The sequence below is a fragment of the Danio rerio genome, chromosome 25 (assembly GCF_049306965.1).
Source record: "Danio rerio strain Tuebingen ecotype United States chromosome 25, GRCz12tu, whole genome shotgun sequence".
Lineage (NCBI taxonomy): Eukaryota > Metazoa > Chordata > Actinopteri > Cypriniformes > Danionidae > Danio > Danio rerio.
The window spans coordinates 5,636,162-5,649,721 of NC_133200.1; the positions used below are offsets into that span (position 1 = coordinate 5,636,162).

The following is a 13,560-nucleotide window of genomic DNA, read 5'->3' on the forward strand; positions in this document are numbered from 1 at the left end:
AACGTTAGAATTTATATTTATTTCTATGTTTACACTTGGTGGTTGATTAAGTTTTAGGATATTTAGATTATTAGTCAAAAATTATTATATTTTGTCCAATAAAGAGTTGTATGGGCTCTGTTGGATTGGTGTTGTTCTGCGATATTTATTATTTTCATTTGCTGTAATAGTGATGTAATTCAGCTGTATTTATGATGTTATTCAGCTGTATTTGTGATGTTTTGCTGTATTTATGATGTTGTTTTGCTGTATTTGTGTCAGTTCCTCTGAAGAGCATCTCAGTGGAGGTTCGGGTTCAGGATCATGTCGCCTCAGTCTCCTCCACTCTGCAGTATGTGAATGAGGAGCAGCGCCCCCTGGAGGCCTTGTTCGTCTTCCCTCTGCCTGCTGATGCTGCTGTCTGCCACTTCAGTGCCAAGATCGGAGAGCAGGAGATTGTGGCAGAACTGCAAGACAAGGAGACAGTGAGTCCAGATATAAACTTGTAGGATGCTGCTTTGCATATATTTGTATTGTGTGTCTCAAACTAAACTGTGTGTTGCAGGCGAAGGATCAGTATGATGATGCTGTGAGTTCAGGACAGCAGGCGTTTCTGTTGGAAGAGAGCGCAGAGAGTCCTGATGTGTTCAGACTGAGTGTCGGGTGTCTGTCGCCGGGTCAGAACGCTGCCGTCACCATCATCTACATTACTGAGCTCGCTGTGCAGGCCGACCAATCACTGCGCTTCTGTCTGCCGGCTGTTCTCAACCCCAGATACACACCAGCAGGTACTACAGCAGCAGTGGACACACACTTTATTAGCAGAGAGAAGTGTGTGTGACTGTGTATGTGTGTGTGTGTGTGTGTGTGTGTGTGTGTGTGTGTGTGTGTGTGTGTGTGTGTGTGTGTGTGTGTGTGTGTGTCAGGTTCAGATGCTGGTATAGTGTCAGAGATTTCATCAGTATGTGGAGCAGTTCCCTACTCTCTGACTCTCAGTGTCCACGTGAGCTCTCCAAAACCCATCTCCAAACTAGAGTCCAACTGCACTCTGGATCCTCTCGTGTTCCTCTGCTCTGACCACACTCAGGCTACGGTACTGTGTGTCTTGATGTGTTTATGTGGATGTGTGAACGGTGCAGGTTTATCCTTGTGTCTTTATTATGTGTGTAGGTGAATCTGAGTCCTGGTCACATGTTTGATAGGGATGTTGAGCTGTTCCTGTACTATCAGGACACCCATCAGCCCTCTGCTGTAGTGGAGGCAGGAGTGGCCACTGCACCGTCAGGTAAGAGCTGCACAGAAATCTGGAATTATGGGATTGTGTGGTAAAGTTTTTACTGATTTATTCTCTTGTTTCAGGCTCTCTAATGAGAAACCCTGTGGTCATGATTACTTTGTATCCTGAGTTCCCAGAGGAAGTGATGTCATCAATGGCAACTCAAGGCGAGTTTGTTTTTGTGATGGACAGATCAGGCAGTATGGACGGCATGATGCATCGTGGAAAAGAAGCACAGCACCGCATTGAAAGTGCAAAGGTAAGATTTAAAGATTCACTTTTGTATTTAGATGAGACACTTAAATTTCTGTTCACGTCTCTCTGCAGGACACTCTGCTCTTACTGTTGAAGAGTCTGCCCATGGGATGCTACTTCAACATCTATGGATTTGGATCTGAGTTTGAGTCTTTCTTCCCGTTAGTTACTGCATTTAAAAAATCAAACTATAAATAACTTTAGTTTTAATGAGTGAGAGGTGAGAAGGTGACTTTGTGTTTCTGTCTTTGCAGTAAAAGTGTTGAGTACAGTCAGGACACAATGGATCAGGCTCTTAAAAGAGTCATGGAAATGCGAGCAGACATGTGCGGCACAGAGATTTTACAGCCTCTAACACACATCTACAGTCAGCCCTGCATCCCTGAACACCCCAGACAGGTTCAACACCTCAACTACTCATTGATATTGGTGTTAAAGTATAAACATGACTTGTGAATCTGATGTTTTTCTGTCTTCAGCTGTTCATCTTCACTGATGGAGAAGTAGGAAACACTAAAGAGGTGCTGGATCTGGTGAAAAGTCATGCTCACTCTCACAGGTAAAGTTCTGCTGGTTTTGATCATTCAGATCTTCATGGCTAACAGTAACAGTGTTTCTTGTGTCTGCAGGTGTTTCTCATTCGGAATTGGTGAAGGTGCGAGCACCGCCCTCATCACAGGATTGGCCAGAGAGGGTTCAGGTCATGCTCAGTTCATCACAGGCAGAGAGCGCATGCAGCCCAAAGTAAAGCTCTCCACTGGACTTCACAGACACAGATGATTCCTAGTCACATGACTCAATGTCTCTTTCTCGTCTAACTGTATCAGGCGATGGAGTCCCTCAGGTTTGCTCTTCAGCCCGCTGTGTCTAATATCTCTGTGGATTGGACACTTCCAGAAGGTGTTACTGCTGAAACAGTTTCTCCACCCATTGATGTGCTCTTCCAGGGTCAAAGGACTCTCATTTATGCCCAACTTAAAGGAAAGGTGAGATGATTTATCGTACTTTAGTGTCCCTCATTTGTTTAGATTGTAAAAACTATCTTTGATTGTAAATAACTCTGCAGAGTTTAGGAGGCTCTGAGGGATCAGTGACAGTCAAATACAACCTGAACAGTCAACCAGTGTCAAACCAGCTGCACTTCTGCATCAAACCAACTGAGGAAACAGGGTAAACACTTAGAATCACATTGAATTCAGTGACATCTATTGTTGGCTTTTCTAAATCAGCAAATTCTACTTCTGTTTCTGCAGGTTGGTCGTCCACCGGCTGGCAGCTCGAACCATAATCCGTTCTCTAGAGCAAAAGGAGAGATCTAGTGCTGAAAGTAAGAGTCTCAGGAGCTCAATAGTGGAGCTCAGTGTTCAGGCAGGAGTGAGCAGTGTTCATACAGCCTTCATTGGCATTAATAAAGACACCAAACAGACTGTGAAAGGACCCCTGCAGCGGAGAAGAGTGCCGACATACGGTTAGTGCTGTGCTAGTGACTATAGTAGTGTATATGAGCTGAATTTTCATTTTACAGTGTTTCCCACACATAGACTTTACTTGGGATGGCCGCTCAGGTATCTTAATGTCTGCCCAAGTACAGTATATCTGATGACAGTTTTTTTTTTTAACCAATATTATCAACCTTTTACACTTTATTTCATATCTGCCCAACATCCGCGTTCGATTAAACAGTGGAAAATCTTCTCTCACCGTACACATTTCGTACTGCTCATTGCGTGTGCGCGAGAACTGTCAACAACACTTTCTCAGACAGTCTTGCGTGCTCTGCAGAGACCCACAGAGATGCGCCTTTTTGAGGCTTAAAAATGTGTCCAGCAACTCCGGCCGGTGTTTTTAAATCTCCTAAAATGTCCTGGAGTCAACTTTTGCTTTCGCTTTCAAAAAGTTGTGGCATTTTTTGCATTACTCTTTTATTAAAGACTACTTTCTTTCTGACTTCACATCTGACAGCAAGCACAGGACAGAGAGAAAAAGTAAATAATAAATACTCAAAGAGGACGAAATGACATCTAAACTGGCTGCGTGTATGTGTACGCCATTAGAAATGGTCAGTCAAGTCATTTGCCTTATTTAATAATAATTATTAAAAAAAATTCATTTTAGAGGTGACACAGTGGCGCAGTAGGTAGTGCTGTCGCCTCACAGCAAGAAGGTCAATGGTTCGAGCCTCGGCTGGGTCAATTGGGGTTTCTGTGTGGAGTTTGCATGTTCTCCGTGTTTGCGTGGGTTTCCTCTGGGCGCTCATTGTCGAGATATTGTCTGTTTTTATTAATTTTTTTCTATAATTTCTTTCTCAATTAAATGCTTTGGCAATGCTGCACTAAATGTCATGCCAAATAAAACAACCTGAACTTGAGAAAGAGAAAAACTGTGTGCACATGGCTCCTAAATAGCCTCTATTTTTTATTTCAACAGCCTTTTAAAAACTTTAACTCTTTGAAAAGAAACCGTGTATAACAGTGTCATAATAAATAAAAGTATTGTTTCAAACCTGTGGGAAGCACTGTTTACTATATATGGATTATGACAAAAATGTACAATATTGTTTCTTCAGGTCTAAAAGAATTTAAAAAAATTAAATGTGCATCAAAACTGCTTGTGCCTTCATACCAGTCCATCTCTTTAACAGATTATTTTGAAGACCTAAAATGTGCACGTTTTTTGCCACCACGAGGTAAATGCCACCTTAGTGTGATAGTTTTATGAAATATGATTACAGTTTTCATGGTGTTTCATGTTTATTCTATTTGTAAGATTTATAAAATATAAATAGTCTGTAGGCCTATTTGATTGTAAAGATTTCTCTATTGTAATAGTTTCTGCTAACGTACTGTAAGTTATAAGCTGAGTTTTCATTTTATGTGTGTGTTTTAATATGGGTATGCATAAAATGATTGTTTTGTGAGTCGGCTGTAAGTCTTTTAATTCCAGTACAAAAACACACAGGAATAGTGTCTAAATATTCTGATCCATCCAATCTGACAAATTTAGAAATATGTCGAATATGTAGAATATGATTTCTTCAGGTAAAAAAAGATAAGTACAATATTTAAATGTGCAGCAAAACTGCTTTTTCCTCCACACCAGTTCATCTCTTTAACAAAAGTTATTTCTTTCTTTCTTATTAATGTGTCTGATCTTGACTGTTTCTGCATTTATGTATTTGTTTTGACTGTTGGTTTTCTGCTTGCAGCAAAGCGGAGAATGCCGAAATTTCAGTTGGGAGGTAAGTGCACCTAACTCCTCAATCACATCACAAGCAACTTTGCTGCTGCCTGTCGCCCTGGGTGGCGATTTAAGTTGCTAGTGTACAGTGGCAGAGAGAACTTAAACAGTTGTTTTAGTTGTTTGGGTTGTGACCAATTTGCTGTGTGTTTCTTTAGTTGTTTGTGTTGTGACCAATTTGCAACACGTGTTCTGTCGAATTGATCAAGATCGTTTCTTTATTTGCTAGTGTTTTTTGTAAGGCAAGGCAAGTTTATTTATATAATTAATATAATAATAATTATATAATAATATATTACATAGTGCAGTGGTTCCCAACCTGGGGTCCGCGCCCCCCTAAGGGGGGCGCCAGAGTTCACAGGGGGGGCGCGGGAGAGGATAAGTATTGAGGTAGAAAAAGGCATAAAAATGGTCCACTATTATAAAGGGCTTTGCAATTAATCGAAAATCCGATTTAGATTTCGGTTTCAAACGATTATAAAAAAGCATTAATCGAGATAAATGATTATTGCATCATATTTCGCCACAGTTGTACACGTGTTGCTCTTAAAAGCGCGAAAGAGCTTATGTGTGTGTGCAGCACGATCACGCAGTCAGAAGTATGCGGCCGGTCAGCATTCACTCTCATTCGCACACTGAGACGAGCAGAGGAGCGCAGACATCTGAAGTCATCTTAACGTGAACACTTTAATGGTCAAATAGGTGTCAAAACGCGGTGTTTAGTGATTATTTACATTAACCCTCATTTGTGTAATAAACAAACGAGTTGAGAATCAAAAGACGTGAAAGAGAAACCATTAAAGATACAGCGCGCTATAATCCTTCTGCCGCCTGTTTTTATCATTATTAAACAAACATAACGAGAAAGCCTTTGCTGCTCTTGACTGAAGGACTGCTGTAGCTAAAGTGTTTTTCTTACAGTGAAGATGCTTAAAGCACAGTTTGTTTCATATTTTTATTCTATTGTATTCATTTCTCTTTCCATTGCAGGGTGGAAAATAACTGTATGTATACAGTTGAAGTCAGAATTATTAGCCCTCTTGAAAATTAGCAAACCTTTTCCTGCCCAATTTCTGTTTCATGGAAAGAATATTTTATTAACTTATTTCTGAACATAATAGTTTTGATATCTCATTTCTAATTACTGATTTCTTTTTGTCTTTGCTATAATGACAGCACATAATATTTTACTAGTTATTTTTCAAAATACAAACATTCAGATTAAAGTGCAGTTCAAAGGCTTAATTAGAGTAATAAGGCAAGTCATTATAACGGTAGTTTCTTCTGCAGACAATCAAAAATATATATTGCTTAAGGGGGCTAATAATATTGACCTTAAATTGGTTTTAAAATATTTAAACCTGTCTTTATTCTAGCTAAAATAAAACAAATAGAAGAAAAAATATTATAGGAAATATTGTTAAAATTCCTTGCTCTGTTAAACATAATTTGGGAAATATTTATAAAAAAAAAATCTCAGGAGCGCTAATAATTTTGACTTTAACTGGCAATGGTTTTGAATAATCGTGATTACAATTATGACCAAAATAATCGCGATTATGATTTTTCCCAAAATCGAGCAGCCCAAAAAATAAAAAATAATCTAAACACATGCTTAAAATTCCAACATAATAGTGAAAATAATTAAAATAAATAACTTTAAATAATTATTTAAATTTTGCTCTCTCGGGAAATCTGCTTGTCAACGTGTCGTAAAGGCAAAATCAAAACAAAAATGGCAGACAAACGTAAATGCTGTGATTCTTCAGAGGCGAAGAAAAAGATTAGACAGTATGACAAAGCCTACCTAATTTTTGGTTTCATTGAAGGCCAAGACAAGTTAAAACTGATTAATTAATATTTTCTATACATATTACTATATATTAATATTACACAAACACACACACACACACACACACACATATATATATATATATATATATATATATATATATATATATATACACACACAGTACATATGTGTGTGCGTGCGTGCGTGCATGTGTATTTATATGGTGGGGGGGCTCCAGTGTTTGTATATGTTTATGGGGGGGGCCCCAAAGAAAAAAGGTTGGGAACCACTGACATAGTGTATATAAACAAGATGCAGAAACTTGTGTGGAAACCCGCTAAGTGATGCATTGAATGCATAAGTCTTAAACAGATAAGTCTTTAATCTAGTTTTGAACTGAGAGAGTGTGTCTGAGCCTCGGACATTATCAGGAAGGCTATTCCAGAGTGTAGGAGCCATAAAGGAGAAGGCTCGACCTCCTTTACTCGACTTTGCTATTCTAGGTACTACCAGAAGCCCTGAGTTTTGAGATCTTAAAGAGCGAGTTGGATTGTAGTGAGACAGAAGGTTGGTTAGATAAACAGGAGCTAGATTATTTAGAGCTTTATAGGTGAGAAGTAATATTCAATACGAAACTTAACAGGCAGCCAGTGTAAGGAGGACAAAATTGGGGTGATATGATCATATTTTCTAGACCTGGTAAGAACTCTGGCTGCTGCATTTTGTACTAATTGAAGTTTGTTAATAGAGAATGCTGGGTAGCCAGCAAACAGAGCATTATTGTAATTCAGCCTAGAAGTCATAAATGCATGGACTAGCTTTTCTGCATCTGAGATGGATAGCACACTTCGTAACTTAGCAATATTTCTCAGATGAAAGAAGGCAGTTTTGGTGACGTGGAATATATGATTTTCAAAAGTTAAATTGCTGTCTAATATGACACCCAGATCTTTTATAGTAGAGCTAACGCTAACTTTGTATCCCTCTAAGTGTAGACTGAGTTGCGCGATCTGCTGTGTAAAGGATTTAGGCCAATAATTAATAATTATGTTTTGAGTTTAAGAGAAGAAAATTGTTGGTCATCCAGTCTTTAACTTTTAATAAAAATTATTAAAAAAAATAAATAAATAATAGATAAAAACAATATTTAAATGTGCAGCAAAACTGCTTTTTCCTCCACACCAGTTCATCTCTTTAACAAAAGTTATTTCTTTCTTTCTTATTAATGTGTCTGATCTTGACTGTTTCTGCATTTATGTATTTGTTTTGACTGTTGGTTTTCTCCTTGCAGCACTGCTGAGAATGCCGAAATTTCAGTTGGGAGGTAAGTGCACCTAACTCCTCAATCACATCACAAGCAACTTTGCTGCTGCCTGTCGCCCTGGGTGGCAATTTAAGTTGCTAGTGTACAGTGGCAGAGAGAACTTAAACAGTTGTTTTAGTTGTTTGGGTTGTGACCAATTTGCTGTGTGTTTCTTCAGTTGTTTGTGTTGTGACCAATTTGCAACATGTGTTCTGTCGAATTGATCAAGATCGTTTCTTTATTTGCTAGTGTTTTTTGTAAGGCAATGCAAGTTTATTTATATAATTAATATAATAATAATTATATAATAATATATTACATAGTGTATATAAACAAGATGCAGAAACTTGTGTGGAAACCCGCTAAGTGATGTATTGAATGCATAAGTCTTAAACAGATAAGTCTTTAATCTAGTTTTGAACTGAGAGAGTGTGTCTGAGCCTCGGACATTATCAGGAAGGCTATTCCAGAGTGTAGGAGCCATAAAGGAGAAGGCTCGACCTCCTTTACTCGACTTTGCTATTCTAGGTACTACCAGAAGCCCTGAGTTTTGAGATCTTAAAGAGCGAGTTGGATTGTAGTGAGACAGAAGGTTGGTTAGATAAACAGGAGCTAGATTATTTAGAGTTTTATAGGTGAGAAGTAATATTTTAAATTCAATACGAAACTTAACAGGCAGCCAGTGTAAGGAGGACAAAATTGGGGTGATATGATCATATTTTCTAGACCTGGTAAGAACTCTGGCTGCTGCATTTTGTACTAATTGAAGTTTGTTAATAGAGAATGCTGGGTAGCCAGCAAACAGAGCATTATAGTAATTCAGCCTAGAAGTCATAAATGCATGGACTAGCTTTTCTGCATCTGAGATGGATAGCATACTTTGTAACTTAGCAATATTTCTCAGATGAAAGAAGGCAGTTTTGGTGACGTGGGATATATGATTTTCAAAAGTTAAATTGCTGTCTAATATGACACCCAGATCTTTTATAGTAGAGCTAACGCTAACTTTGTATCCCTCTAATTGTAGACTGAGTTGCGCGATCTGCTATGTAAAGGATTTAGGCCAATAATTAATAATTATGTTTTGAGTTTAAGAGAAGAAAATTGTTGGTCATCCAGTCTTTAACTTTTAATAAAAATTATTTAAAAAAAAAATAAAATAGATAAATACAATATTTAAATGTGCAGCAAAACTGATTGTGCCTTCACTACAGTTCATCTCTTTAACAAAAGTTATTTCTTTCATCCTATTAATGTGTCTGATCTTGACTGTTTCTGCATTTATGAATTTGTTTTGACTGCTGGTTTTCTGCTTGCAGCACTGCTGAGAATGCCGAAATTTCAGTTTGGAGGTAAGTGCACCTAACTCCTCATTCACACCACAAGCAACTTCTCAACTGCTCCTCCTCGTCCGGGGCCTCCGCTCCGCCAACGCAACGCTGTGAGCTAAGCGGACAAACTGATTGCATTGGGAAAGCCCTCCACTCGGAGGCGAGCCGTCGGCCGGCTAGCGCGAAGAGAAAGGGCGAAGCGGCGCCACACCGCCCCGCAGCGTTCGCTCGAAAAAAAACAAATGCGGCCTTTACGTACCTCCGGCCACGTAAATCGCGGTCTCCAGAAACGTCCGCGGGGCTACGTTTCCAGAATGAGCTTGGGTTGGATAGTCATGTTGAATATGGAATGTTTAAAACAATGTTGATTATTTTCATGGTTTATCAAAAAATAAGTTCGATTATTTATGGATTTATGCATCTTCGCTAAACCACACAATTACTACAGTACATCTACTCCTGAGAATTCAGAATGGCTGCGTCCGAAACCTCCTACTACTCAGTAGGTACTGCATTTGAATTTAAACGGACTACTCGGCCGTTAGAAAAGTACGTTCTATACAGTATGAATGTGAAAAGTATGAATGGAATTCGGACGTACTACATCCGCCAATTTGTCATGGTCACGTGACCTACCTGCGTCAGTTGCGTCGCCTCACTTCCATTCATGAATTCTCTCACGGGGCATTATAGGATAGCGCAGCGTGCATGGGCTGCGCACTTCAGAATCTCGCCGGAAGTAGTAAGTCATCCGGGTACTTCTCGCCTACTGATTTTCGAATTCTATGAATTCGGACATACTACTCGGCTCGCATACTGATTTTAGCGTACTATATAGTATGGAAGTATGCGGTTTCAGACGCAGCCAATGAGTGAAAAAACATTGACATAAGAAGGTCTCTTGTGTTTAAGACAACAACAAAACAAAGTAGATTTTTGAAAGTATTTTAATTGACACCACACACCTCAGCTCCTAAAACCTCTTAGTACTGTTGTTTGTGTGTTTCTGTCTGTCAGTATTAACCTTGATACTGAAACAGAGAAAGTCTATGCACGTTTGATTTGTTTTTTTGTGCAGGAGCAGCTGATTGGGAACCTCTTAAGTAAGGCAATTTGTCCACACCGATTGACATATTTCAGTGTTGTGTTTAGGGCTGAACGATTTACTGATATTTAAATGAAATTGTGATTTAGAATGTTGCAATTAGCTAATTGAAAAGGCTGTGATATGATTCCAGTGTAAATATATAAACAATATATATAAATATATAATCTACTCTGTTTGAGAGCAAATGCATGACCGTCCTCTTTGTGTGACGTATTTAGTAACCAATAACGCAGTTATATCAGTGGATTTACAGCAGATCTGATTCCTGCCTGTTGACTGAAGCGCGTTGTGTTTTACTGATGCATTCAAATGCATCTCACAGAGGAAAAACTGACTGACACACTACATGAAAAACAAACTCTTTGTTGTGTAATAATAAAGTTTCATAAAAGTCGTTTACATGGCTGCACGAGCAGTTATCTAGATTATTTAAACTGAACTCAGACTAGTCAATCTTCAACTTACTGTTATGGAACCAATTTAAGCGTGGCATTTAGTTCGGCTCATTGAAGTCCGGTTTTTGACTTTAATCCCCACTTTTCTAAACAAATTTTCTGCTTTAGATATTTTCCCAGCCCTACAGTGTGTGTGTGTGTGTGTGTGTGTGTGTGTGTGTGTGTGTGTGTGTGTATATGTATGTGTGTGTACGTGTTTTTGTGACATATCAGGACACAGATCTGTATAATGACATAGGTATGACACAGTTATTACAAAAAGGAGGTGAAATATGAGGACATTGGTGACGTCCTCATTTTTCAAAATGCTTATAAATCCTACAGGATGAGTTTAATCAGAAAGTTGCTTCAGAAAGCTGCACACAGTCTCCTGTGATGGTTGGGTTTAGGGGTGGGGTGGGGTGAGGGCAATATAATATACGGTTTGGACAGTGTAAAATTAATGGAAACCTGTGTGTGTGTGTTTGAAAGTTAAATATAAAATTCAGTGTAAAACAACTGGAAATCATCTCATAGTTAATGATTGTTGTTGTCATTTGCAGATGTTCTTCATGGAACAGGGCAGCTCCTCGCTGGGGTATATTCACACACACCACCCACACTTGAATTTGTTTTTTACTTGCTGTAGTTTATTGTGGCATAACAGCGTATATTATATTATATTATATTATATTATATTATATTACATTATATTATATTATATTATATTATATTATATTATATTATATTATATTATATTAGCTTACAAAATAATGTATTTGGATTTAACGGTGCTGTTTAAATGCTCTGAATGTGTCTGTTTGCATGTGTGTTTTGCATTTGGAGCTTTAAATGCTTCTCTTGTCATTCTCAGTGCAGTTCAGCTGTTGAATTGACCTCATTAAGATATACCTCATTAGGATGTGGTGGGTTGTTCTCAGTATATCTCAGTATATTCTGCAAGACTTATTGTGGGTTTTGTGGCTTAAGGACTAATGCTTTCTTGTCAAATGCTTCACTCATCTTGTTCTTCATACTAAATTCAAATGTTTTTTCAACTTTATATATAGGAAGCATCCGGACACAAGAACATGGTAAGGCAAACAGCAGATCAGATTTTTCTGACATTTATTGGCTTGGTAGTGTGTAAGTAATTGATTTTACTTCTTACTATTAGATGAATTCTCATTAAGATGCAAAAAACCTTATTTCCAAATGGTGGGTAAATAAGAGCTAAAAGGGCATCCGCTGCGTAAAACGTGCTGGATCAGTTGGCGGTTCATTCCGCTGTGGCGACCCCAGATTAATAAAGGGACTAAGCTGAAAATAAAATAAAATCTCATTTGTTTTTGTTCTTTTGAATGTGTCTGATGTTGGCAGATGAGGAAAGGTCTGATAGCAGAAAACTTTCTTCGCAAAAGCAAAGTAAGTGTGATAGTTTTGTCAAGTTTGGAATGTTTAAAATGATGGTTGTTTTCATGCTAAAAAAATTGGTACAATTATTTATGGATTTACCTTCCTCACCTAACCACGCAATTAAGTAGTTGGTATTATTGCCTAATAGCACGAAGGTCACTGGTTCAAGTCCCAGCTTGACCAGGAGGCCGTTCTGTGAGGGGTTTGCATGATCTCCCTATGTTCACATGCTCTGGTTTCCCCTAGGAACCAAAGACATGCAATATAGGTGAATTGGGGTAAGTAAATTGGCTGTAGTGAATGAATGTGTGTGTGTGAATGAGAGAGTGTATGGGTGTTTCCCTGCACTGGGATGCAGTTGGAATGGCATCCGCTGTGTAAAACATATGCCAGAGTAATTGGTAGTTAATTCTGCTGTGGCTGCCACTGATCAATTCGAACGTGGATAAACTGAATTGCCCATAAGGAGAGTGTGTGGGAGTTTCTAAACACTGAGGGTTGTACTCTTAGTGCTGGGTTGTGGCTGGAACATACCTGCCACCCTTCTGTTTCGTTATTTCTCCAGAAAACCTGTATTCTGACATCCAGAAACATGCAGAATTCGCCTCATTCATGTCTTCCGCGTTTGATGTGAACCCAGCAGCGTAGACCAATCAGAAAGGAGAAAACAGAGCACACGCTGAAGTAATGAGGTGAAAAATTGGAGTGCCCGCAGTTTTGGAAAATTTCCACCCTGACCAGAGTTTCCAGAAAGTTTCAGTCACTCAATTCTCTGTTTTCACGTGGACAAACAGCAAAACCATGTAGAGCAATTGTGGTTTTGAAAATACCCGTGTTCATGTGGACAGGGTCTGAACCATGTGCTCAAACATCGAAACATGAAACAAAGTCAACACAGATCTGGTAGACAAGGCAGGGGGCGCTTACAGAACTTGATTCTCAGTCACTGCATTTATGAACATCAGCGGGGCAAAAGTTAACAAGAAAACTCTCTGGAAGTGATTTCTAGTTTCCCTGTTTTCATGTTAGTTTGTGTTTGTGTGGATGTTCAGCTGCTCCTGAGCCTCCCCAGGACATGTTACTCCCGCTGGTTTCCCTCCAGAAGGCCTCGGGCTGCTGGGAACTGGACGCCGCATTGGCTGCTGTGTTTGGGAAGACAGAGGATGAGCTGACCAATCAGAAACCAGCACAGGTGAGACATGTGACAAAACAACAACAACCCAGTGATGATGGTGTTCAGGGTCCAGCTTCAGATGATGGTTTGTGCACAGGTGGATGGGTCAATGTGGGCCACTATCCTGGCTCTGATCTGGTTGTACAGCTGGAGAAAAGAGCAGCAGGTGGAGTGGCAGTTTGTGGCCCAAAAGGCAGCGGCATGGATCGCTTCTGAGAAAGGTCAGATCTCTTTTCTAGAGCACATTCATTCAGA

At 39.1% G+C, this 13,560-nt stretch overlaps 1 protein-coding gene across 5 annotated transcripts in view; it reads left to right on the forward strand.

Annotated features, from left to right (window-relative positions):
• Positions 1–13,560, forward strand: part of LOC100535104 (von Willebrand factor A domain-containing protein 5A) — a 42,345-nt gene that overhangs the window by 26,589 nt on the left and 2,196 nt on the right. The window contains exons 2-24 of one of the 5 annotated variants that reach the window (XR_012400195.1): positions 262–464; positions 545–767; positions 906–1,072; positions 1,150–1,264; positions 1,339–1,514; positions 1,583–1,671; positions 1,765–1,909; positions 1,990–2,069; positions 2,140–2,254; positions 2,338–2,496; positions 2,577–2,680; positions 2,764–2,978; positions 4,152–4,196; positions 4,716–4,748; positions 7,831–7,863; positions 9,162–9,194; positions 10,252–10,276; positions 11,279–11,313; positions 11,590–11,641; positions 11,786–11,809; positions 12,096–12,140; positions 13,184–13,323; positions 13,403–13,526. Coding sequence is in view for 3 of the 5 variants with exons in the window: in XM_073942709.1 (XP_073798810.1) it covers positions 262–464; positions 545–767; positions 906–1,072; positions 1,150–1,264; positions 1,339–1,514; positions 1,583–1,671; positions 1,765–1,909; positions 1,990–2,069; positions 2,140–2,254; positions 2,338–2,496; positions 2,577–2,680; positions 2,764–2,978; positions 4,152–4,196; positions 4,716–4,748; positions 7,831–7,863; positions 9,162–9,194; positions 11,279–11,313; positions 11,590–11,641; positions 11,786–11,809; positions 12,096–12,140; positions 13,184–13,323; positions 13,403–13,526 (2,355 nt within the window). In the remaining 2 variants the exon portion in view is untranslated. The remainder of the gene's footprint in view (positions 1–261; positions 465–544; positions 768–905; positions 1,073–1,149; positions 1,265–1,338; positions 1,515–1,582; positions 1,672–1,764; positions 1,910–1,989; positions 2,070–2,139; positions 2,255–2,337; positions 2,497–2,576; positions 2,681–2,763; positions 2,979–4,151; positions 4,197–4,715; positions 4,749–7,830; positions 7,864–9,161; positions 9,195–10,251; positions 10,277–11,278; positions 11,314–11,589; positions 11,642–11,785; positions 11,810–12,095; positions 12,141–13,183; positions 13,324–13,402; positions 13,527–13,560) is intronic. The other 4 variants (XM_073942709.1, XM_073942710.1, XR_012400190.1 and 1 more) reach the window with 4 other exon arrangements.